General features: G+C 52.0%; 3 protein-coding genes and 1 long non-coding RNA gene across 27 annotated transcripts in view; 1 reads left to right on the plus strand and 3 right to left on the minus strand.

Annotated features, from left to right (window-relative positions):
* The window catches only part of SLC13A3 (solute carrier family 13 member 3), a 72,138-nt gene extending 68,864 nt beyond the window's left edge, over positions 1 to 3,274 (minus strand). For both annotated transcript variants that reach the window (XM_078444022.2, XM_078444021.2), the window contains exon 1: positions 3,104 to 3,274. In XM_078444022.2, the coding sequence (XP_078300148.1) occupies positions 3,104 to 3,214 (111 nt within the window). In that variant the 5' untranslated portion in view covers positions 3,215 to 3,274. The remainder of the gene's footprint in view (positions 1 to 3,103) is intronic.
* Positions 3,263 to 14,538, plus strand: LOC132669740 (uncharacterized). Of its 23 annotated transcripts, none has more exons than XR_014137449.1 (9): positions 3,267 to 3,685; positions 6,738 to 6,780; positions 6,881 to 6,937; positions 7,607 to 7,970; positions 8,053 to 8,171; positions 8,636 to 9,309; positions 10,254 to 10,303; positions 10,454 to 10,534; positions 11,244 to 11,412. XR_014137449.1 is itself a non-coding variant. In XM_081795362.1 (6 exons), the coding sequence occupies exons 1-6, from the start codon at positions 3,611 to 3,613 to the stop codon at positions 11,641 to 11,643; spliced, it is 843 nt and encodes a 280-aa protein (XP_081651488.1). In that variant the 5' UTR covers positions 3,263 to 3,610; the 3' UTR covers positions 11,644 to 14,538. The 23 variants fall into 23 exon arrangements, 1 of the variants encoding a protein (XP_081651488.1); XR_014137456.1 differs by lacking the exon at positions 6,738 to 6,780 and having other exon boundaries at positions 7,813 to 7,970; positions 8,636 to 9,060; positions 9,222 to 9,309; XR_014137447.1 differs by having other exon boundaries at positions 3,269 to 3,685; positions 7,813 to 7,970.
* LOC145715375 (uncharacterized) lies at positions 4,444 to 7,858 on the minus strand. The gene is made up of 3 exons (XR_014137468.1): positions 7,770 to 7,858; positions 5,278 to 5,510; positions 4,444 to 4,531 (listed from the first exon to the last, which is right to left on the minus strand). It is a non-coding gene; the product is annotated as an uncharacterized LOC145715375 (long non-coding RNA).
* A 1,650-nt stretch (positions 14,539 to 16,188) lies between the features above and the next one.
* On the minus strand, positions 16,189 to 18,694 carry TP53RK (TP53 regulating kinase). Its single transcript, XM_060619710.3, has 2 exons — positions 18,345 to 18,694; positions 16,189 to 16,774 (listed from the first exon to the last, which is right to left on the minus strand). The coding sequence occupies exons 1-2, from the start codon at positions 18,625 to 18,627 to the stop codon at positions 16,296 to 16,298; spliced, it is 762 nt and encodes a 253-aa protein (XP_060475693.3). The 5' UTR covers positions 18,628 to 18,694; the 3' UTR covers positions 16,189 to 16,295.
* Positions 18,695 to 22,824: the final 4,130 nt, after the last annotated feature.

The raw sequence follows: 22,824 nt of genomic DNA on the forward strand, positions 1-22,824 counted from the left end.
GGCCGCCCAAGGCCAGTCCCTAAACTTCCCTCTCCCAGAATGGCCACTCTTGGAAGATTTTGGGGTGGTCCCTCCAGCAGCATCCTGACCTCCTAAGTCTCCAGCCCTGTTGTAGCAAGAGCCAGGATCTCCAGTGGAACTGGAAATTGCAACCACTGCATTCCAGAAGGGCATCCCACTCCTTTCATCCCTGCTGACAGCATTCCGTTCCAAGCCAGGAGGACATAATGCAAGAATTGTTCCCCCCCTCCCATCCGCTCTTCAGATTAACCCTGACCTCCCCGCAGACCGGCTCACCAGCCACCGGGGGAAACAGGTGCCTGAGGGCCAACCCTGTCGACCACACAGACTCCCAGAACATCAGAGGAGTGGTGGCTGGGAGCCATCATCAAGACCCAATGAGGGGGAGATGGCAAATGCCCAAGCATCTCCATCGTTTTTCCTGATCTGATATCTGCAAAGTCTGGGGGGAACCCATGTGTACAACATAACCTGCACTGGTGCTGGTTCCAGAATTTCCATGGGACAGAGGCTCCGAAGTGGCAATGTGACGTCGGGAGTGGGAGCGGACACCAAGGACACTTGCCTCGAAGCTACATTTGCACAGCAAACAGAAAGTTTTTGTTAGCCGCCCCCTGCCCAGGCTTTGTTTGGGGAGGTTAGCACAGGGTTGAAACTGGTTAAGATTACTACAGAAATTGTCTGGAAGCTGTGTTTGCCTAGCACACCCACTCTTTGCTTTAAACGTCTGCCCCAGATCGATAAAAACGGCCATGTTCTCTGTTCAGTGTTCTCTAAGGATGCGTAATTCACATTGCACAGCAGGTTGAGAAACATGTCAGTTACTAGCCAAGAATAAAATAATGATAAGTAAGTAAGTAAGTATATCATTATCAGGGGTGAGGCTTTGAGTATGGGATACAGATCTTTGAGGGAGGCTAAGACCCCCCCCCCAAAGAGCCAGACCTGCCTCCTGGGAGGCCCCCATTTATCAGCCACTTAAACAGGCAGTGACATCTCAGGCCACACAAAGCGTCCCCACCAAGATCTGCAGGGAACACGAAAGACTTATTCAATCACAACTGAAGAAAGACTATACAGTGCAATGAGGAGAAGTACAAACCCTGCATTCTGGCTCTGTACAGGCTGTGTGACCTCGGGCAGGTCACCTAACCTTGCCGAGGTCCATTTCCTCAGCTGGCCAGTAGGGAAGCTAACAGAACTGTCTCCCTGGGTGCGTGCACATTATATAGGACGATGCCTGAGAAGCTCTTTGCACGGCGCTTGGCACATACTAAGCGTTAAGCACTCAACACAACACCTTACTTATCAGGCCTACCACCCCTGCAGAAGGTTACAGGCTCTCTGCACCTGTGCACGTTAGGATTCCCATGGACGTGGATTCACCTCGAAGCTTATGGAGCTTAAGCTTCTGAGCCCCTCCCCAGCCCTATACTGAATTTTCTCTTCGTAAATCTGTGTGCTTTTTCTTAAAAGGCACTTCTCAAATACTGTATGCTTCAGGCCCCATAACCCTTGGATCCGTCCCTGAGTTCATGGATGTTGCTGGAGGGCAGAGCAGACAGAAGCCTGCAGAACCCCTCCTGAGGAGAAAGACCCTGGGTGTTTCTGTCTTTTCTTCCCTGGGACTCCACCTGGGACATCACAGACCCCATCCGTCCTTCCCCTAATGATGCCCCATAAAGTGAGGCAACTTCCTCGCTCAACCTTTCACATCAATTCTCAGAAGCCAGCACCACGAGGGCCCCATTTTACAGACAAGGAAAGTGAGACCCAAAGAAGAAAGGGGGTTGGACTAAGATCCTGAGGTCAGCGCCTGGCTGGGAACGGGACGGTTTTTGAAAGTGACGTAATCCTTATTCGGGCATTTGTTGTCTTTCTCTCTTCTATGTCAAAAAAGTCGAAGCGTTTAGGTAATTCCACACTAAAGACCATGTTTGTACATTAGTTCTGGGTCTCTCTGGCACCAACTGGTATCACCTCCTCACTCCCTGTGCCCAGGGAGGACCCCTTCCTCCAGGCAGCCCTCTCCGAATACCTCTCCCAGCTCCCCTGGTCTCTGCTGGCGGGTGCTGGGTGATGTACCACTGACACCCTCTCTCTGCTTTTATTTTTTATGAACATTTAGTCTCAGGTTGAGAGATAGTGAAACAACTTCCTGGAGGTAAGAGCCTTGTCCTATGCCCTCCCGTGACGCCCCAGACGGGCTGGGTACCAGTGAGGGGCGCAATAGGGACCTGTGACACCCATCTTTGCCCAGCCCCCATTGGTGTTGACTTTCATCATGACATTCCCGACCTCAATCTGCAGCCTTTGGTCGAGGGATTGCTTTCTTTGAGAGCGGCTTCTGACAAGCCAGGGAATGGATCCCTGCTCAGCTGCTAGCCATGTGACCCTGACCAAGTCACTTCCTCTCTCTGAGCCTCACTTTTCTTCTCTAGAAAAGGAGATAAATAATCCTCACCCCCTGAGGGGCACTGAAAGGATGACATAAAACGACGTGCTTTAAGGCAAAGCTTAGGGCCGCGCCTGGCTCCAGGGGGTTCTTCGGCTCTCGGCCTGCTCGTAGCAGGTAAGGGGCCTGGCATCAGACCCGCCAGTGGGGCAGCGGGCACTTCCTGTGGGCCAGGCTCAGTTCGAAGAGAGGTACATAGATTGCCCTATTTAATATCTGCCCCAACGCCGTCGCTGCCTCCACTGTTACATCTGGGGAAACCGAAGTCCAGCGTAGCTAAGTGACTTGCCCCAGGCCCTTCAGCTTGGCCTTCGTGAACAGTTCATTGGGATCATCTAGGGAAGCGTTCAACCCGGCGCCCCGCGCGCTGAGCCCAGCAAAGAGAACTCGCTCCGACAGACGGGGGGGGGGGAACCATCCCGAAGTCTGGGCCGGACTCCGGCTCCAAGGCGCGGCCCGGAAAGGGCTGGAGGGGGCAGGGCACAGGGGGAGAGGGTCGAGGGGTGGGGGCGGGGGGTTCTGGTGAAATCGGTCGGGTCTGGGACCTCGGGGGCGGGCCGGCGGGCGCGCGGGACGGGGGGGGGGGGGGGGGGGGGGGGGGGGCGCGCCCGGCGGACGAGGCGTTACCTTGGGCGGGAGGGCGAAGACCACCGGCAGCAGCGCGAGCGGCGCGAACAGCAGCACCAGCAGCCGCCGCGCGCTCCACACCTTCTTGGCCACGGTCGCCAGCGCCGCCATATCCGCGCGATCGCCGGGCGGACCGAGCCAGCCCGGGACTGCCCGCGCCCCGCTCCCCTGCTCCGGCTTAAAGCCCGGGGGAGGGCTCGGGGAGGGGACTGCGCTCGGGGGCCCGCCTTCTCCTGCCCCTGCAGGGTGGTGCCTGCGCCCCTGGGCCTGGGGGCGAGAGGCCCGGCGAAGTTAAGGGAAGTCAGGCCCAGGAACTGGGAACCAGTCTCCGGCCCTCCGGGCAGCGTGGCCTCGGGTCTAACCCGCGGCCGCGGCCACACCTTTTCCACGCTTTTTCCCGCCCCCGTTAAACGGTTGGTCATGACCAGGCGAGGATGGAAGCACTTGTCAGCGTTCCCCTGGGTTTGAATCCGGGCTCTGCACGGCCTAGCCGCGTGGCCACGAGCAATGGCCTTGGAGCCTCGGTTTACTCGTCCAGAAAGTGGGGGCGATGATGATCGTGGCCTCTGCCGGACTAGAGAGGTCTGTTGGGAAGGTTGAGGGGGATGGCGCGCTGACGCCTAGCACGACGCCTGGCACAGAGCCAGCGCGGAGCGGGGGTCCCCGCTGTTGATTTAGTTTCTGCTTTGCTCCCGGGGTGGGTGAGCCGTCTGGCAATCGGAGCCTGGAGGAAGGAATCGTTTTCTTCCTCCTGGACAAATGCACGGGCGCACAACTGCTGAGTGATACGGTAGTTGCCTCCTTGGCTTTTAAAGAAAACTGCGAAACTGTTTCCCAGAGTGTTTGCCTCATTTTACATTTCCACTGGCAGTGAATCCGTGATCCAGTTTTTTCCACATCTTTGCCAGCATTTGGTGTTGTCCCTACTTTTTTGTTTTAGCCCTTCTGATAGAGGTGTAGACACATCGCCTTGTGGTCTTAGAGGTTTGGGAGTGATTTATATACGCTGGATACGATAGGCGGTTTGCAAACACTTCCTCCCAGGCTATCGCTTGTCTTTCCATCCTTCTACCAAAACCAGCAAACACGGAAAGGGGGTGCCAGGAGAGGAGGCTCCTTACTAACCAGGGAGCACACAAGTCCCAGCCCCCTCCTCCTCTTCCTCTGACACCACCCTGGGAAGGAAGCTGGCACACAGGGTCGTAGCCCGGTGAGGATCGAAGTCGGGGCCCCTCACTCAGCCTGTGCTGGGGGGAGCGAGCTCCCATGTTTTCCCCATGGTGTTCAGCTGGAGTAGAGAAGGTTCTGTCTAAAAGTGGTCTCTCTTGGCTGAACTTTTCCTGGTCCTTTGGCTACAGAGCGCTCGCTTTCGTCAGGGCTCTTTGGCAGCTCCTACTGGCATTTCCAGGTTGCCTGCGGCTTCCAAGTCTGAGAGAGAGTCGGCAGAAAGAAAACCCATCACCAGGTTGTTCCTTGGGTCCCAAGTCCCCGCCTTCACCTCTCCACTCTCTGAAGTATTCTTGGGTACAGGGTTCCCAATCGTCCTCCACAGGAAGAGTAGAGAAAACTAGGTCTGCTCCACCTTCCCTGGGGAAGCCCCTCTGTTCTTATTTTATTATTTCCTTCTTTCTACTTACTTTGGACTTATTTGTCTCTGGTTTTTTGTTTTTTTTTCTAGCTTCTTAAGCTAGAAATCATTGGTTTTACACCTTTCTCCTTTCCTAAGATGAGCATTTGAAATATAAATTTAACATAATCCAGGAAAAATATCTTCAAAACTATATCTGACACAAAGAACTCGTATCTCTATTTTAAAATCTATTACGACTCAATAATGCGAAGTTACACACCTCGATTTCAAAATAGGCAAAATATTTCAAGACACTTCACAAAAAAAAAAAAAAAAAAAAAAAAAAAAAAAAAGAAAAGACCTACAGATGACCATTAGGCACATACAAAGATGCTCAACATTACAAGCCATCAGGGAAATACAAACTGAAATCTCAGGGTGATACGAACCCACTGGACTAGCAAAGTTAAACAGAGGCCAACGTGAAGTGTTGGCCAGACTCTAGGGCAACTGGAAGCCTCACAGATGGCTACTGGAAATGATCACTTAGCCAACCACTTTGGAAAACAATACATCAGTCTCTTTAAACACCCGTCTATCTTACCATTCGGCAATCCCGATCAGCACGGTGTTTACTCAAGCGAAATGAAAAATTCCTTCCGGAAGAAGGAAAAGCCAAGTGCAATGGCTCCAAGGCAGGAACAAACCGGGTGGCTTAGAATGATCCAGAACCTGGGATGCAGAGGTGTGATCAGGACAGCCAGCAGCTAGACAACCCAGGATCTTGAAAGCCTGGGTGAGGACGGTTGTACCCACGCTGCGATGATAAGGCAACCACTGTAGGGATTTAAGCAGAGTGGCATATTCTGTTCTCATTTGAAAAATAACAACTTAATAGTAGGGGCGCCTGGGTGGCTCAGTTGGTTAAATGTGCGACTTCGGCTCAGGTCATGATCTCACGGTTTATGGGTTCGAGCCCTGCATCGGGCTCTGTGCTGACAGCTCAGAGCCTGGAGCCTGCTTCGGATTCTGTGTCCCCCCCCCCCCCCGCCCCTCCCTCACTTGTGCTCTGTCTCTCTCTGTCTCTCAAAAATAAATGTTTAAAAAAAATTTTTTTAAATAACAAGAGCATATAATTCCCCCATCTAAAGTGTTCAGGTCAATGGTTTTTAGTATACTCACACAGGCAATCGTGACTACAATCAGTTGTAGAGAACTTCATCACCCCAAAAAGAAACCCCATACGCATTAATGGTCACCCCAATTCCTGCCCCCCAACCTCCCAAATGGTAGATAAACACTCATCTACTTTCTGTCTGTACAGATTTGCCTGTTCTGGACATTTCACATAAATGGAATCATACAATATATGGTCTTTTGTGTTTGCCTTCTTTTACTTAGCATGACAGGTCAGTGCTTTGCTCCTTTTTACGGGGCAAGTAATATTCCATTGCGTGAATAAAGCACATTTTATTTGTCTAGTCATCAGTTGATAGGCATTTGAGTTGTTTCCATTTTTGACTATTATGAATAATGCTTCAGCGAACATTCCTGTACAAAGTTTTGTAAGGACATGTTTCCAGTTCTCTTGGGTCTATACCTAGGAGTAGAATTGGTGAGCCATTTGTTAACTCTGTATGTAACCTTTTGAAGAGTTGCCAGACCATTTTCCCAAGTGTCCACGCCATTTTAGAGCTCTCATGAAGAGCGGAGGAGGGTTCTAAATTCTCCACCTCTTTGCCAACACTTATTATTAACCGAGTTTTTGTTTTTGTTTTTTTTTTTACGATGGCCATTCTAATGAGCATCCTTTTCACTGAAAATTTAAATGCTTTGGGGCACGTGGGTGGCTCAGTCAGCTGAGCATCCAACTCTTGATTTCAACTCAGGTCATGATCCCAGGGTCGTGGGATCGAGGCCTGTGTCGGGCTCCGTGCAGAGCATGGAGTCTGCTTAAGATTCTCTCTCTCTCTCCCGCTGCCCCTCCCCCCATTCGTGCTGTCTCTCTAAAAATATATAAGTAAATAAAAATACAAATAAAATTTAAACGCTTTTCATTCAAAGATGGCGATATGGACCAGAAAGAGGGGCAGTGCCCGCTTCCTAGGTAGGTCACGTTGCCATGCTGCCCGTAAGCCCGTAGGGCAAGTTATTTCCCAATGGGCCCTTGGCAGGCTGTGATGAAACTTTCTCCCATGTCCTTTCAGATCGGGCACCTGACCTTGAGCAGCTCCCTAACCGGCTTCATCAAAGGTTCCAACCAGGTTAGTGTCAGACAATCTCGGATAAAGGGTGAGGCCCCAGAGGGAGCACTTTGGACATTCAAAGCCCGGAGGTGGGAGGACAGTTTTCCAAACGGGAAAAACTATTCCTGGGGACTTAGTCCAGCTGACGTCATAGAAACTGTGGTCACTCCCCAAAGCCTGATGGGGGCAGTTGGGACCAGGGTATGTTGCTCCCAGGGCCCCTGGACTGGCTCCCTTGTTCTGGAAGGAGCTAAGAGATTAAGAGGACAGTAAGTACTTAGTATCAGGGCAGAGGTTTCCCTATTATTCCAGTGGCTCAAATGGAATAATAATAGTAATAATAATAATAATAATAATGGCAATATACTGCACTCACTATGTGCCAGGCACTGCTTTCAGCACTTTACATGTTTTAACTCATTTAATCTGTAGGATAAGCTGTACGCATTCCCTGCGTCCGTCGCCCTGCATTACGCAAAGCGACGTTCAAATTCCAGCCGTACCGCTTGGCTCCTTATGCAACCCTAGACAAGAGCTTTAACTCCTGTGGGCCTGTTTCCTTGTCTGGCATGGAAACACGAAGGGGGCGTAGCTCACAAGGATGTGGGAAGAATTAATAAGCAAGGCCGTGGTGCAGAGTGTCTGCACATAGTAAGTGCTCAGCAAGTGACAATTATTATCATTTAGCTCGTGGCAGATTCTACTTTCCCCGGATGGCACCTATCTGTCTCCCACCCTGCGTGCGCCTCCCATATGCTCCTCTTAAACGTGATGGACGCTCTTCCCACTGAGGGTCGGGGATCCACAGAGAGTAAGCCAGGCTCCTAACGAGCAGCCAGCAAGGGCTAACCGGCGTATGAGCGAATGAGCCTTCCGATGATTCCGGCCCCTAGCCTTTGAGTCCTTCGGCCGATGTCCCAGACGTGGTGGAACAGGAAGCAGGCATCCCCGTGCTGCCCTCTCCAGAGTTCTGACCCACAGGATCCGCGAGCATAACAAACGGTGGTTTTATGCCATTAAGTTTTGGAGCAACTTGTTACAACAACAATAGGTAACTAACTACTACTATTAGGTAACTAATAGGTAACAATAGGTAACTAACTATTACTACCGCTGTTATTTTTCTCACCCAGAGTGAGCGAGTAGGGGCAGAGCAGCAGAAGAAGCGGTCAAAGTCACAGAGGAAGCAGGTGGCAGAGATCGGCCAGGACTTGCATAGGCCGAGTCCTCAAAGAAGAGCCTCTAATGGAAGGTGAGTCACACAACACAAGGCCCCTAGTTGGATGGCTTGGACCTTAGCCCCTGTAGGAGGAAAAGCGGCTCCAAGGCTGGACCCACGAACTCCCTGTCTTTGTTTCTTCCCCCTTTACACTGAGAAAGTAGAATGTGGGAGGAAATTCTTTTTTTTTTTTAAGTGTTTTTATTATTATTATTTATTTTTGAGAGAGAGAAAGAGAGAGAGAGAATGAGCAGAGGAGGGGCAGAGAAAGAGGGAGACACAGAATCCGAAGCAGGCTCCAGGCTCTGAGCTGTCAGCCCAGAGCCGGACTCGGGGCTTGAACTCATGAACTGCGAGATCATGACCTGAGCCAAAGCGTAACCCACTGACCTACCCAGCTCCCCACCGTCCCCCTGCCCCAAAGTGGGAGGAAATTCTTAAAGAACTTCCACAGTTGATGGATGGTCTGACCAGCATTTATTTTCATTCCCTACTAGGCTTGTCTGTTAGACGGATGAGGAAACTGAGGCTCCGAGAGATTAAGACATTTGCCCGAGGTCACACAGCTAGTGCACGACAGGGCTGAAATTCCAATGATCCGCACCGCCACTGCCCCTCCCCATTTCTAAGAGGAAAATAACCATCGATGTGATCGACTGATTACGGTCACCAGCCCAGCTATTAAGGGCTTGCTATGTGCCAAGCACTGTGCTGGGCACGGACATGAATGACCGAGCCATGCCTGGCTCTTTGACCTGACGTCCTACCTGCTTTCCCCTCAATCACTGCCTGCCACCCTCTTCACGACCTCCTTTCTGCCCCTTGAACATGCCAGGTTCTTCGCACGGACTGCTCCCTCTGCCTGGATGTCCCCCCCCCACGTCCCCGCATCATCCCATCTCAGTGGCTGCTTCCTTCTCACGTGGGTCTTTGCTCAAACGTCACCTCCTCCGAGGCTCCCCCCCACCCCCAATCTACTGAAACGTAACCTTCCTCCACTCTGCGTCACACACTCTATGTCGAGTCTGCCCCGAGTTCTTTCCTTCACGGCACGAGTCATCGTTTCAAACCATTCCCTACTAGATTAAACTCCACGAGAACCGGGAGTCCTCATTAATCCTCATCGTATCCCCAGTGCCCGGAACAGCACCTGGAACATAGCGGAGGTTCAGTAAGCATTGAAAACTTGAACCTGTCTTAAATTGTCGCACTTTACTATTGTGAACATCAACCAAAATCATGACTACCACTTATTCACAAGTCGTTTTTTAAGTTGATGTACTTATTTGGAGAGACAGAGTGTGGGTGGGGGAGGGGCAGAGAGCCAGAGAGAGAGAAAGTCTCAAGCAGACTCTGCCGTGCCAGCCCAGAGCCTGATGCGGGGCTCGATCCCATGAAACTGTGAGATCATGGCCTGAGCTGAAATCAGGAGTCGGGCGCTTACGTGACGGAGCCCCCCCGGGCGGCCCACGTCCACAAGTATTCATGGAGCGCCTACTGTATACCAGGTGTCATTCTGGGCGCAGGGGCTACAGCAGTGAACAAGCAAGACAAAGGTCTCTGGTCTCACGGAGCCTCCCTTCTATTTGCTCTGTCATAAGATAAGTGAGGGAAATACATCACATATCCCACAGTGCTTAGTGCTATGAAGACAAATAAGGCTGGGGGAGGGGAGAGCATGCTGGCACCAGCTTCCCACTCCCCCTCCACGGAAGGGAGAACTCACAGCCTCCCCGCCTGCCCCCCGCCTCGCTGAGCTGCATCGCTATCAGCATCTTTCAGCGTGACATTTTGGTCAGGCCTCCGTAGCTCCAAGAGTAACATTGGCTTTGAATCCAAGGGCCGGCAGGTGGGCCTCAGGCTGGGGGTGGGATTAGTTACCCCTTTTAGATCCCTGGCTGGGTTCAACCCTTGCTCGGCCTTGCGGTGGGGGGCCTTTCCTCGCGACGGGGAAGGGGCAGGCCCAGAGTCCCCTGGCCTGGAACCGCGGCTAACTCTGGGCTCTGGGCCGCCCCTAACCTTCTGTGTCCTGGGCAGAGGGTGAAGGTTTACAAACACGAGGAAGCCTTTGATCGGCACCAAATCCCCAGGGTTCTGAGTGTTTTTTGTTCTAAGCTGCAGGCCGGGGCCACACTGTGCTTTGCCTCCAGCAGGGAAGACTGTGGGTAGGTGGCACGTGGGGGCGAGGGGGGGCGGGCAGTGGGAGGGAGGCTCATGTGGCCCCATGAATTTTCTTTCCCACAAGCAGGCTACGCTTGCACGAGGGAATTCCACTGCCATCAGGAAATATTTACAGAGCACCTACTACCTTCCAGGCACCACTACAGAAACCACGGCCGGAGCCGGGGACAAACATGGCGCCCTGCCCACGGAGCGAGCAGGATGCAAACGAGCCGGTGAATCTGAAGGATGGCAGGCGCTGGTGAACGGGGTGGAAACAGAGCTGGGGAGGGGCAGGGAGGGCTGGGGAGGGGGGTGTCACCTTTTGTAGAGGGTGCTCCCGGGGGACCTCTCACAGTGGTGTCCGGCAGAGGCCTAAAGGAAGTGCGGGAGGAGGCCACATAGAGGTCTGCGGGGAACAGTGTCGCGGGCAAAGGGAACAGCAGGGAGAAAGACCCTGAGATAGCGGCAGGACCGTCTGTTGGAAGAACAGCGTGAGCAAGTGGGGGCAGAGTAACAGCAGAAGGGGCCAGACACACAGAGGAAGCTGCGGGCACATTGGCCAGGCCTCGCACAGGCTGAATCTCTGTCCAGGGTTCTCACCTTCCGGCCCTGGAAGAGAAGGGGCTGGAGACTGTCTGCCGTGGCTCCTTCACCTTGATCTCAGGCGAGAGGCCTGTGCCGCCCGATATGCCAGCCCGCCCCGGGGAAGGCAGCCAGATGCCAGTGACCCCGCGTGTGGCTTGGTGGGGACGGGGATCTGTATCTGTTCTGGTTAGGAATGTTTTTGCTTCGAGTGATAGAAGACCCAACTAAAGCAGCTTCGGCTTTGAAGATGTTTACTTATGCAAATAATAAGTCAGGGAAGAAAGGTCCGAGTTCCCGCGTCACTAAGGACGGACTCACACCCTGCCCGTTCTTGACTCCTTTGTCTTCCCCTCGCAGGTGCTTTACCGTCGGCCTCCCGGCCCCAAAACGGCTGCTGAACTTCCACTCATCACCACTGCATTTAAAGGCAGGAAATGCTGGTGCGGGTGTGTTGGGGTCAGGGCATGGAGCGAATTCTCACAACCTTCTCCCTTTCTATAAGAAAGAAAATCTTCCCCAGAAGCAACTTCTGCAGATTCGTTTTTCTGTCTTATTGGCCAGAAAGGAGCCACGTGCCCACCTGTACATCAGGGACCATCTGACCTTCCCTGAGATGAAGCCATTCTCACCTAATAGATACCTGGACAAACGGAGGTTCTGTCCAGAAGGAATAAAGAGTGTGGCTCTGGGTAGGCAACAGACAGTGCCCGGCACAATCTCTATCATTTACAGGCTGATGACTAGAAAAGTCGCTTAGCATCTCTGAGACTCAGCTTCCTCATCTGTAAAATGGGTCCATCTTACAGATGAGGACACCGAGGCTCAGAGAGGCGCGGTGAGGGGGTCCCTCATCATGGAGCTGGTAAGCAAGGAGACATGGGATGGGAAGCCATCAAGGTTCCGATTAGACAAGTGACATAAACTGGCTTTACAAGGGTGCCTCTGGCTGCTTTATAAGGAAGAACGTTTGGGGGGGTCAATGGGCAGGGCAGAAACAGTGGGGAGCAGTGGGGAAACCATTGATTGCAGCAGAGTGCAGGGGGAGGGGAAGGGGCTCCAGGGTGGTAGCTGTGGGCTTTCTCATCCCAGTAGCTTCTTTGGGACCCAGCACAGAGCCAGACAGAGCCGGGGTGTGGAATAAATACCCAGTGAATGAAGGCGTGAGGAAGGGAGAGAGGGCATGACAAAATTCGGGCAGGAGGGAACCAGACATCCCACGTCTTTGCTGACTGTAGCCTGGGTGATCTGCACGGTGCCTGCCGCACGGGGATGCTTCGGTGTTGGGCGGATAAGTGAGCCAAGTTCGAGGTAGGGAGATAGGACGAAAAGAGGAAGAAGAAGAGAAAGGAGGGAGAGAGAGGGAAGGGAGAGAGAAAAGGAAGTGGAGGAGGAGAATGGAAGGGGAAGGAAGCTCCCCTGCATGGATAACGACGGTAACTTGGCGACCTCTGCTGGCCAGGACGGCCACTCGTCTGGGCTCAGGAAAGGGGAATTGGGTCCTTGGGAGTTGTGGCACTCTGAATTCAGGACTCAAGGAGGAGATTCCCAGGGCCCTGTCAGCTGGGCTCCCACAGTCGGGGGTTCCAGGGGTCAGTGGCAGCCGGGTGAGGACCAGGATGAGGTGAGTGAGCCTCTTACCAGGGCACTAATTCGAGGCGGCACCTAAAAACCCAGTAATCAAGACAAACATTTTAATGCAGTATCTTAAAAAATCAACTTGGCAAACGATGGCCCACAAGGTGCCCGCCTGGTTTTGTAAACAAACTGGACTGGAACCGGGATCAGGATTCGGGTTTCCTTTCTCGGTCACAGCTGAGATTACATGCACATCCCTTCACTAGTGCAGGTGTGCCCGGGTCCCCTCGGCCGGCCCATGCTGCGAGCGTGGTCAGCTCCCCTAACGAGAACACTGAAGAAGCATTCACTATGCCCAACGTGGGTGGCTCCATGCTGTGGCCCGCAGTCACAAGAGGTCTTTAAAAAAATTTTTTTTTTTTAATGTTTATTCACTTTTTGAGGGAGAGAGAGAAACAGAGTGCGAGCGGGAGAGGGGCAGAGAGAGAGGGAGACACAGAATCCGAAGCAGGCTCCAGGCTCTGAGCTGTCAGTGCAGAGCCCAACACGGGGCTCGAACTCACAAACCGTGAGATCACGACCTGAGCCGGAGTCAGATGCTTAACAGACTGAGCCACCTAGGCGCCCCACAAGAGCTCTTTTAAATGTTCTAGAAGATGTGGGCGTTGTGTCCTCTTCAGTGTTGGACACATCTCAGTATCACATCACATTTCCCCGGCTCTGCTACTCACTAGCTGCGTGGCCCCTGGGCAAGGCTCCATTTCTCTGTGCCTCAATTGCCTCCTCTGCAAAATAGGTTGATGCACGCAAAGAACTTAGTAACCACTCAGTAGCGGACGGCTGTTGTTAAAAATGGAGGTTCAAATCCCAGCCCTGCAACTTGTGTGACCCTAAGACATGATAGTTTGCATTGTGAAGCGTCTTTCCTCGTCTGTAAAATGAGGTTTATAAGCCGCGTCTGGGAAGGTTCCAGATGGAATTCACACAGAGCTGCCAGTGCCATTGGCTCACCGCTGCAGAGGGCCAGCTGTCCCCACGTGGACTTTGAGGGATCTGGAACTGCAGAGGATTGCTTGGTCCTTTGTGAGATGCTGAACGAGGGACGGAATCCACTGCTCGCCTGGGACTGTGTGATAATCCCTTGTTTCCCATCCCGAGCCAGGGCCTGAATACGTAGATGGACAGTTCTCCTGGGAACATGTGTGGCTGCTCCAGGACCCCCCTCGCCCTCGATGCCTGCAAACGTCACCGTAGCCTCCCTAACGCTGCCGCCTCCGCCGTGCTGGCCACCGTGTCACACGCACCAACGGGCCCGAGCGGATCGCTGCACGCTCGCCAAGGCCTCTGCCCCAGGCTGCCACTGTCGCTGACCCGGCCAGTTGCAAAGGCTTTTCCCTTCCCCTCCAGCCCCCCTTTACCGCCTTTTCTCCCGATGTGATCCCTTGAAAACGTAAATGAGATGCGTCCCTGTTTAAAACCGCCAGTCGAGTTGAGAACAATACCCAGGCTCGTGACAGGGCCCCGAGCTGGTCCTCACCCACCTCTCTGATCTCACTTCCCGCTCTTCCTCTGCTCTGCTCGCTGCGAACTGGCCACCCTGGCCTTGCTGCCCAGGGATGCCCCTCCTTTACCAACTTTGTCCCTCATGGGTCTCTGCCTGGGACACGCTCCCCCACCTCCCGGTTCTTTTTTTTTTTAATTAAGAAAAAAATAAGTTGAGACAGAACGCGAGCAGGGGAGGGGCAGAGAGAGAGGGAGGCACAGAATCCAAGGGAGGCTCCAGGCTCTGAGCCATCAGCACAGAGCCCGACGCGGGGCTCAAACTCGTGAACCACCAGATCGTGACCTGAGCCGAAGTCGGACGCTCAACCGACTGAGCCACCCAGGTGCCCCCGGCTCTCCTTCACATACCAGTTCTAATGTCACTGTTTCCTGTTGAGTAAGGGCAGCCTTAGGTCCCCCTCTAGCTCCAGGGCCCCGCACGCGGCGAGCTCTAGGTATTTCCCGACTTACTACCTGCACGTGTGTGCCCACCAGTCATTCTCACCCCGAGGCAGACAGCTCTCAGTCACATTGACAGTATTCCTTGAAAACATCATTGCCCCTGGGGCCCTTGAAGTTCTTGGAAAATAACGTTATATAAGGTCAAGATCTATCAAAAGTGTATCCTTTCCAGCATCTCGTTTCCTAAAGCATCAGTGGAGGCCACACGGGCTTGGGAGCCAGGTAAAAGTCTCCCTTGCTACCTGTGACATCTTGGACAAGTTCTCCGTCGATACACTGGGGAATGATACCTTAGAGTTGTTTCAATTCCAATATGAACACTCCTGGGACGGTATCTGACGAGTGATAACCAGGCAACGATACTCACTCTCCTGTCTACTGGTCACCAGTACCCAGGAAGGGAAGTTTTCATTCATTCCTGGGCATCTGCCACAGGCACAGGGCTGACTATGGTGAAGGAAACACACAGTCCTGGACCCACGGAAATGCTCACTGCCCGTGCACCCAGTAGCCAATGATACGGGGCACAGAGAAGGCACTCAAAGTACTTATTTGCTGGCTGGTGCAGACAAGGAGGAGAGGCACTTTATTATACCTCCCTCCCCACAGACACACATCTCTGGGGAAGAGACTGAGGCTGGGAGGGGTTTTAAGTGCAAGCTAATTGGCGGCATTTTGCATATCTTTGCTGTTTTCCTGCCCCTTCCCTTAAACCAGGCTTTATCAAACTAGTCATTTCTAGGTAATTTCACCTCTTTTGTTCTACGTACTTACTATCTGTGATATAAATCAACGCACTTTCTTTTACTAAAGGAACTTAAACTAAAAGGAACTTTAGATCAGTCACTTGTCTTAGTCACAAGGTAATCATAGAAATACGGAGCAACAAAAATAAAAACAATGCTGCATAAAATCACATAAATTCCAGTTGCGTGAAAGCTATGAGCCTGCTTTTTTAAAACGAGACTAATTGGAGTTCAGCATTTTTCATGTTTTTTTTGCTAAGACCCTCAAAAAGAAATGTGTCTTACATCAAAACCCAGTAGATACTCTGGGTATCTGTACGTCTATACATACACTTGAAACAAGTTTTATTAAACAATACACGTAAGGCACTCTGATATTTTCTATTCTATGATTCTACTTCATTTTTATTTTTTACATTGATTTATTTTTGAGAGAGAGAGACAGCGCGCGCAGACAAGGCACAGAGAGAGAGGGAGACACAGAACTGGAAGCAGGCTCCAGGCTCTGACCGGTCAGCACTGAGCCCGACGCGGGGCTCGAACTCATGAACCGCGGGATCATGACCTGAGCTGAAGTTGGACGCTCAACCAACTGAGCCACCCAGGCGCCCCTCTAGTTCATTTTTAAAATGCTGGCTGTATCCCATTATATTGGTTTCAGAGGGAGTATGTCATGTACACGACAAAAAAACTGCTGGGTTAGCGGGTTGATAAAGATATCTGTCACCAACTGAGACTCTGTCCCCACATCACCCAAAAGACTGAAGAGTAACGGTCTCATCACATGGTTCAACGTTCTGCAATGCCATTGCCCAGGTACCTGACATATACGCGGCCTGGCCGAAGAGGAAGCCCGTTCTAGATTTCTTTTAAATACCCAATTCTGCCTAGAACTTGTCTTCTGTCCACAGTAAGCTGTTGAGAACAGTCGACCGCAGACGATAATGACACTGAACAAGCATGATCACAGACAGCCCTCAAAAGGATCTCAATGCCTTTATTTAGGTCTAATCTCATATTCGGAGCCTTCCTTCAAATTCCCTTTGACGCAAATGGCCAGCACGTCACTACTTGTCAGACTCTTCTACCCGACCATGGACCTCTTTCTTCCTCTCAGGCGCACTTCATCTAACTTTTTTAGCACCGGCCTGGACTTTTTGGAGAAGGTGGAGTAGCTCTTCAGAAAGGCTTCGAACACAGCCTCGGTATTGGGGTGGGTACTGAGGAAGGCTTTCTCCAGCACGTAGAGGTCGACTCCTTTATCTTCTGGAAGTGCAGAAATGAAACTCAGCCCAAAGTCTATGAGCACGATGTTCAGCTGTCCCACGGGGGGTTTCAGCAGCATGTTCGAGGTGGTAAGATCACCATGAATCAGGTCTTCGTCGTGCATTCGAGCCAAAACCTGCCCAACCGTCTTGGCTAAGCCGAGGAGACTTTGGGGAGTTTTTTCGGTCTCCATAGTGGATTGAATATAATCTCGAACAGTCACTGAACCTTCAATCTCTTCCATGTATAAGCAGTTGGAGGCATAGTCTACGAAAAAGACAACGGGGGCGGATATCCCTGCAATCAAGATACAAATCGTTATTGGATGAGATTCTCTCTTCATGTTAAGCTTAATTTTCAAAGATTGAGCCAGACTTTTACAGTGCATATCTGCTTATTTCAGGGAAAAAAAATAAAATTTAGGAATGCTGCAGAATAGTACAATTTAACTCATCTGGAAGTTTCCCCGGCTCATGCCCTGCAGGGCTGCGCCTTAAGCCACCCCACGGCTAAGTTTAGTAGTGCCGAAACTCCCTCCTCCTTTCTACCCTTTATGACTGGATTGCATTTGTCATACTTACTCCCTAAAAACAAAACAAAGACCTAGAAGGGTAAGCATCGCCCAGTCAGAGTCGTTCTACCTGACCAGGACACAAACAGGCCAAGCAGTGCGCTAGCTGAGAGATTCATCTTTGCGTTCGGAAAGGCCGGGTTCAAATCCTGGTTGCCTTCCTTTACTAGTTGTATGACCTAAAAGTCCCATCAAGAGTCTCTCAGCCTCTGTTTCTGTTTCCATAACGCGGGAACAATACCTCCAGTAATGCAAAGAATTCATTGAATTTGAGTTTCAATGAATATTTATTGAATGACAATTGGGCCCACCACACTTTTCTAGATACTGGAGACCTATCAGTGGGGATACAGCAGGAAACAAAGCAGCCAATCCCTGCTTAGTGGACCTTACATCCTAGAGCAGATGAAAACTGAAAATAGGAACACACAAATAGCTTCATCACATCCAAGCAAGGGCAAGAGATCTGTCTGCTTGTTGGCGACCGAATTTCCTCCAGCTCACCCAGCACCTAACAATGTCCTGGGGTAAAGCAGGTGCCTAACGAATATTAATAAAAGAAAGGATGTGTGAAACTGAAAAGCCGGTGTTTCTGAGTCAGAGGCTACAGGCTGGGAGCCTGGCTGGGTCACTCACTAGCTGTGCAACCTTGGGCAATTTACTTCCTCCGCCTGAGCCTCAGTTTCTCATCTGAGGACAAGGGCTATACCGTGGTGGACGATGGTGTTTTAATGAAAAAGTCAATATACAAGTTCACGGAGTCTCAAATCTACTGAGCGCTATGTACCAATCACGCACTCAAACATACCATGACTCCCCTTTACAGGGGAGGAAACTGAGGCTGAGCGTAAATAATTTGTTGTAAGGCTACATGGGAAGCGGTCGTGTCGGTATTGGAACCCCGACAGCCTCCGCAGCGAGTTCGTACTTGTAATTACACCTGCTTCTTAAAAGTCACGAACGTAAAGATAATGATCGAACACGGAGACGAGACGGTGCAAATGGGGAAACCGAGGCGCGGGGCAGTCAAACGGCGTGCTCAACGCCGAGCGACAGCTAGAGCCGGGAACTGAACCAGGAGCAACGGCTCCGGGACACGTGCTCGTCGCGGGTGCCAAGGCCAAAGAATGAAATGAACGAAGGCGGGGGGAGGGGGGCGGGGGAGAAAGGCCGACCCTTCCCATCTGAAGTTCACGCGGCGGGTGCAGAGAGAGAGACCGAGGCAAAACGAGGCGCGGCGCTCGGGAAAGGGCCTCGGCCGCGCGGCGCAGGCCTCCCCGGGCCGGGCCGCCTCACCTGCGCGGCGGCAGCGGAGCAGCGCCCGGGCCTCCTGCACCGTCCGCCGCCGGCCGAGCCGCGCTTCCAGCGCCGGGTGCCGGTAGCCCTTGGGGAAGCGGTGCTTCACCACGGCCGCGCGGCCCTGGAAGCGGCCGCGGAACACGCGCGCCTCGGCGCCCTGCTTCACCAGCTCCAGGCCGCTCAAGAAGCGGCTGCTCCGCTCCCGGGCGGCGGCCAGCGCCGCGGCCTCCGGCGCCGGATCCTCGCTCTTCCCCGCGGCCGCGGCGCAGGCGGCCGCCATGACTGCGCCTCGGCGCCGCCGCTCGGAGCCCGTCGGCTCTCTCCGGAGACTGCCGGTGACGTCACCCCCTCCGGCCCTCTTCGGCCACCATTGCGCCGGCGCTTCCGCCTCTGGACGTGGCCCCGCCTCCCACGTCCTCGGCTGTCTCCGTAAACCCTCGGCGGCGCTCGGGAGGCAGCGCTTCGACCTCCCGGGCTCTGGCCTGCAGCGCGCGGAGAGCCGCCCGACGGGCCGAGGCGGCCCCTCCTCCCGGTCGGGAGTCGAAGAACTGCCACCCGTTCTGCGGCTCTTTTCCGGAAATAGGATACCTACCGATTGTGTCCCCTCTTGGCTCTTCGGAGCGTGCTGGTTTGGGTGATAAATTATATGGTCACCCTGGTGGAGTGGAGGGTGGCGGCGAGTGGGTAGCGGTAAGATTGTAAATAAGGTAGTGAAGGGGCATCTGGGTGGCTCAGTGGGTTAAGCATCGGACTTCGGCTCTGTCGTGACTTCGGGGCTCCGGAGTTGGAGCCCCAGAGTCTGTGCTGACAGCTCAGAGCCTGGAGCCTGCTTCAGATTCTGTGTCTCCCTCTCTCTCTGCCCCTCCACCGCTGGTGCTCTGTGTCTCTCATAAATAAATAAACATTAAAAAAAAAAAAAAAAAAAGTAAGACAGTTAAGAAGGCTTCTATGCAAAAAGAAGAAGGCTTCTGTGAACAGGTGACGTTTGAGCCCTGCGGATGGATGCCTGGAAGAAGAGCATTCTGGGCAGAGGGGACAGCAGGTGCAAAGGCCCCGGGGGAGAAGTGTGCTTGGCATGTTTGAGCAAGAGCAGGTTATTGAACCTTCTCTATGCTTTAGTTTCTCATCTACAAAATAAGATTGTGAATCATATCTATCCCACAGGGCTTTGTGAGGATTAAATGAGTCACTAGAGGTAAAACCCATGGGACTATTACCAGGCACATAATAAGCATTCCATAGATTAAAGCTGTTATTATTTACGGAGGGCTTACTACAATAGCTATCAAGTTGACTCCCGGCATCCATTATTCAGAGGGAAGGGGCCTCCCGATAGCATTGTGTCCCGGGGGCAACACCACACTCACCTTGAACTTTGGAAGACCCTCTGTTACTCCACGTCTTGGCTGCCCGTGCTCCAACACAGGAGCAAGGTGGTTCGTGTGGCTTCCAGCAAGAACCCTGACTTGTATCGCCACTGAATGCCTGTGTGTTTTGGTTATTGCGAGGGTCCAGGATAAGTCGCTGTAACACAGTGACCTAAAAATAATGGCTTCATTATGAGAGAGCTTCCTTTCTTTCTTATATAAAAGTATAGATCGGTCATCCTCAGCCCGTTGTTACCTTCTCTGAGTCTATCCCAGCTGTCCAGCACTCCAGCTGGCAAGAAGGAGGATGAGGGTGAGGACAGGCAGCTAAGAACTTGATCCAAAGTTCCACACGTCACTTCCACTCACATCCTATTGGCCAGAACGCAGTCACAGAGCCCCTGAAGCTGAAAAGGAAGCTGGAAGACATATTCTCTAGCAGGGCAGCCGTGAGCTCAGCTAAAACTTGGGGAGATTATTACTAAAAGGAAGTAGGGGAGGAATTAGAACAGGGTGCAATTAGTGGACGGCCATAGGTTTGTGGGGTTTTAACGTTTATTCGTTATTGAGAGACCGAGTGTGAGTGGGGGAGGGGCAGAGAGACACACACACACACACACACACACACACACACACACACAGAATCCGAAGTAGGCTCCAGGCTCTGAGCTGACAGCACAGAGCCCAACGCGGGACTTGAACTCATGAACTACGAGATCGTGACCCGAGCCTAAGTCTGACGCTTAGCTGGCTGAGCCACCCAGGCGCCCCTAGACTGCCATAGTTTTGATATTTTAAGCTGAACGTAGCAGATTGGTCAGCTAAATAGCTTACTCTGGGTAAACAATACGCTCATTTATTATCTGACGGAACAAAATTTTAGGAAGTAAGGGGTCCCAAGCATCCTTCAGTCACTTTTTAATTTTAAGGACCCAAGGTCTTTCCATCTTTCTACCCTCGTGCCCTTCGCCAGCCTCAGCTTTGGTCCCTACACTTGTCATCTTATTGTCGTAAGCTGGCCACCAAAGCTCTACACGTGATATGAAGACACGAACACATCTGTCTAAAGAAGAGAGGTGCTACGTCCTCTACATCTTTATTTGGGAAAAAACCCTTCGCTGGACATCCCTCCTCTCACACGGGCTTCCTCTACAGGACATTGGCCATGACTGGCCCACGTGCCTTTGCTGTAACTGCAAAGGATGTGGGAAAAGTAAGGATCTGGCATTTAAAAAAAATTTTTTTTTACGTTTGTTCATATTTGAGACAGAGCATGAGCCGGGGGGTGGGCAGAGAGAGAGGGAGACACAGAATCTGAAACAGGCTCCAGGCTCTGAGCTGTCAGCACAGGGCTCGAACTCACGGACCGCTAGATCATGACCTGAGCCGAAGTCGGACGCTCAACCGAGTGAGCCACCCAGGCGCCCCAGGATCTGGCATTTGGGGCCTGGACAGACAGAGACCTGCTCTAGAAGCAAGGAGGAAGGGAGCTAGGCACAAATATCATTTCTCCGAGGTTCAGATTCATCATCCTCAGAACGAGGATAATTAGTTTTACTGTGGCAATTACTTATTAAGATTAAATAAGATATTGCTTGTGAGGGTGTGTATGGCAGACAACGCTGCATATGTTCCTTTCCCTTCTCCCATCATCGGGACCCTGTTTGAAATACTGAAGAAAGGCCCTTTCGTCCAAGGGTTGCTATGGCACCAGCCCTCAGCTCTGCAGTCCGTGCGCGCCGTTCACACACAGGGCGAGCCACCTTTTCAGACATCAGACCCTTTGTGTTGGCACAGTGTGGTTTCCAGCACCTTTCGTCAGCCCAGACTACTCAAAGCAAACCCGGAACAAATTCTATTTATAACGCCCGGTTTCCCAAGTTTGTGGCTTCATTATCATAATTGTTAGTGTCCACATAGCCATCTCCATGGTTACCAAATCTGTCTGAACCCCTCCTTTGGAAAATCCACTGTACAAACATATTTGCAAGTCCCAAGCTTGCTATGGTCAGACTGGTTCTGGCTCCTATGGTAGGAAAACCTAGCTTAAAGCCTTTCATCGGCTCCCTATTGTGTTTAGGATTAAAGACCCACGAGGTCCTGCGTGGGACCCTATGTCCTTCTTCCAGGCTCGTCTCCCACCAAGTTCCCGTTTGCTCTCTGATCTTCAAACACATTTACTTGCTCTCAGTCTCTCATTCTTATCAGGTTCCCTCTTGCGACAGGGCCTTTGCACCTGCTGTTTCCTATGCCAGAAGTGCTCTTCCCTCCCTTTGTTGCCTCAGCCCATCCAGACATCTTTCCATGCTCAGCTCAATTGTCACTTCCTCAGGGAGGCCCTCTCTGACTTTTCAGAGCAGAGAAAATCCAACTTTTATGAGTTCTGGTGCCCCTTTTCTTGTATCGTCACAGACTTTTTTTGTTTGTTTGTGTGACTATTTCATCAGTGGCAGGATTTAGTTCCTCACAGGCTATTGCCTGGAGGCTACCCTCACCTTTTGCCCTTTGGACCTCTCCACTGGGCAGCTGACATCGGAGAGAGTGAGTGAGACACCAGGAGAGGACGAACAAGATGGAAATTGCCATCTTTTATAACCTAATCTCTAAGATGACATTCATCACTTTTGCTGTCTAGGAAATGAATTAATAGGTCCTGCCCACCTTCAAGGGAAGCCGTGTGTGAAGATGCTTGCCCAAAGGACCAATTAGATAATTTCCTTTCTCATTTGGGGGAAACAAATGAAGAGGGATTCTCTATTCTCTAGGGGAGTTAGAGGCCGGCAGCATGACTTTAATGCAAGTCACAGAGATCAGCAGGGCTCCAGGTGTCGCTGTCCCAGTGACTCAGTCTCAGGAGTCAACGCAGGGCCACTTGGAGCCACCTACTGGTTGAAGCAGTCACAAGCCCACTTAGATTTCAAGGGATGGAACAAAGAATTTTGCAGCCATGTTTCAAACTGCCCCCAGGCACTATTATTTTCAGAACTGTACAAGGGTCCTCTGGCTCAGAAGGAGTTGTCAATGCTTCTTTTTTTTGCTGAGATGGCTCTGTGTGTGTGTGTATGCGTGTGTGTGTGTGTGTGTGTGTGTGTGTGTGTGTGTGTGTGTGC

The sequence above is a fragment of the Panthera onca genome, chromosome A3, assembly GCF_046562875.1.
Source record: "Panthera onca isolate mPanOnc1 chromosome A3, mPanOnc1 haplotype 2, whole genome shotgun sequence".
NCBI lineage: Eukaryota > Metazoa > Chordata > Mammalia > Carnivora > Felidae > Panthera > Panthera onca.

Excerpts from the sequence above, each read along its gene's own strand:
- LOC132669740 (XM_081795362.1), top strand. The coding sequence starts at position 3,611 with ATGGCCTTGGAGCCTCGGTTTACTCGTCCAGAAAGTGGGGGCGATGAT. Across the intron at positions 3,686-6,880 it reads GCCTCTGCCGGACTAGAGAG|ATCGGGCACCTGACCTTGAG; the intron begins GTCTGTTGGGAA and ends ATGTCCTTTCAG. Across the intron at positions 6,938-8,052 it reads TCATCAAAGGTTCCAACCAG|AGTGAGCGAGTAGGGGCAGA; the intron begins GTTAGTGTCAGA and ends TTTCTCACCCAG.
- TP53RK (XM_060619710.3), bottom strand. The coding sequence starts at position 18,627 with ATGGCGGCCGCCTGCGCCGCGGCCGCGGGGAAGAGCGAGGATCCGGCG. Across the intron at positions 16,775-18,344 it reads GCTCCGCTGCCGCCGCGCAG|GGATATCCGCCCCCGTTGTC; the intron begins GTGAGGCGGCCC and ends TCTTGATTGCAG.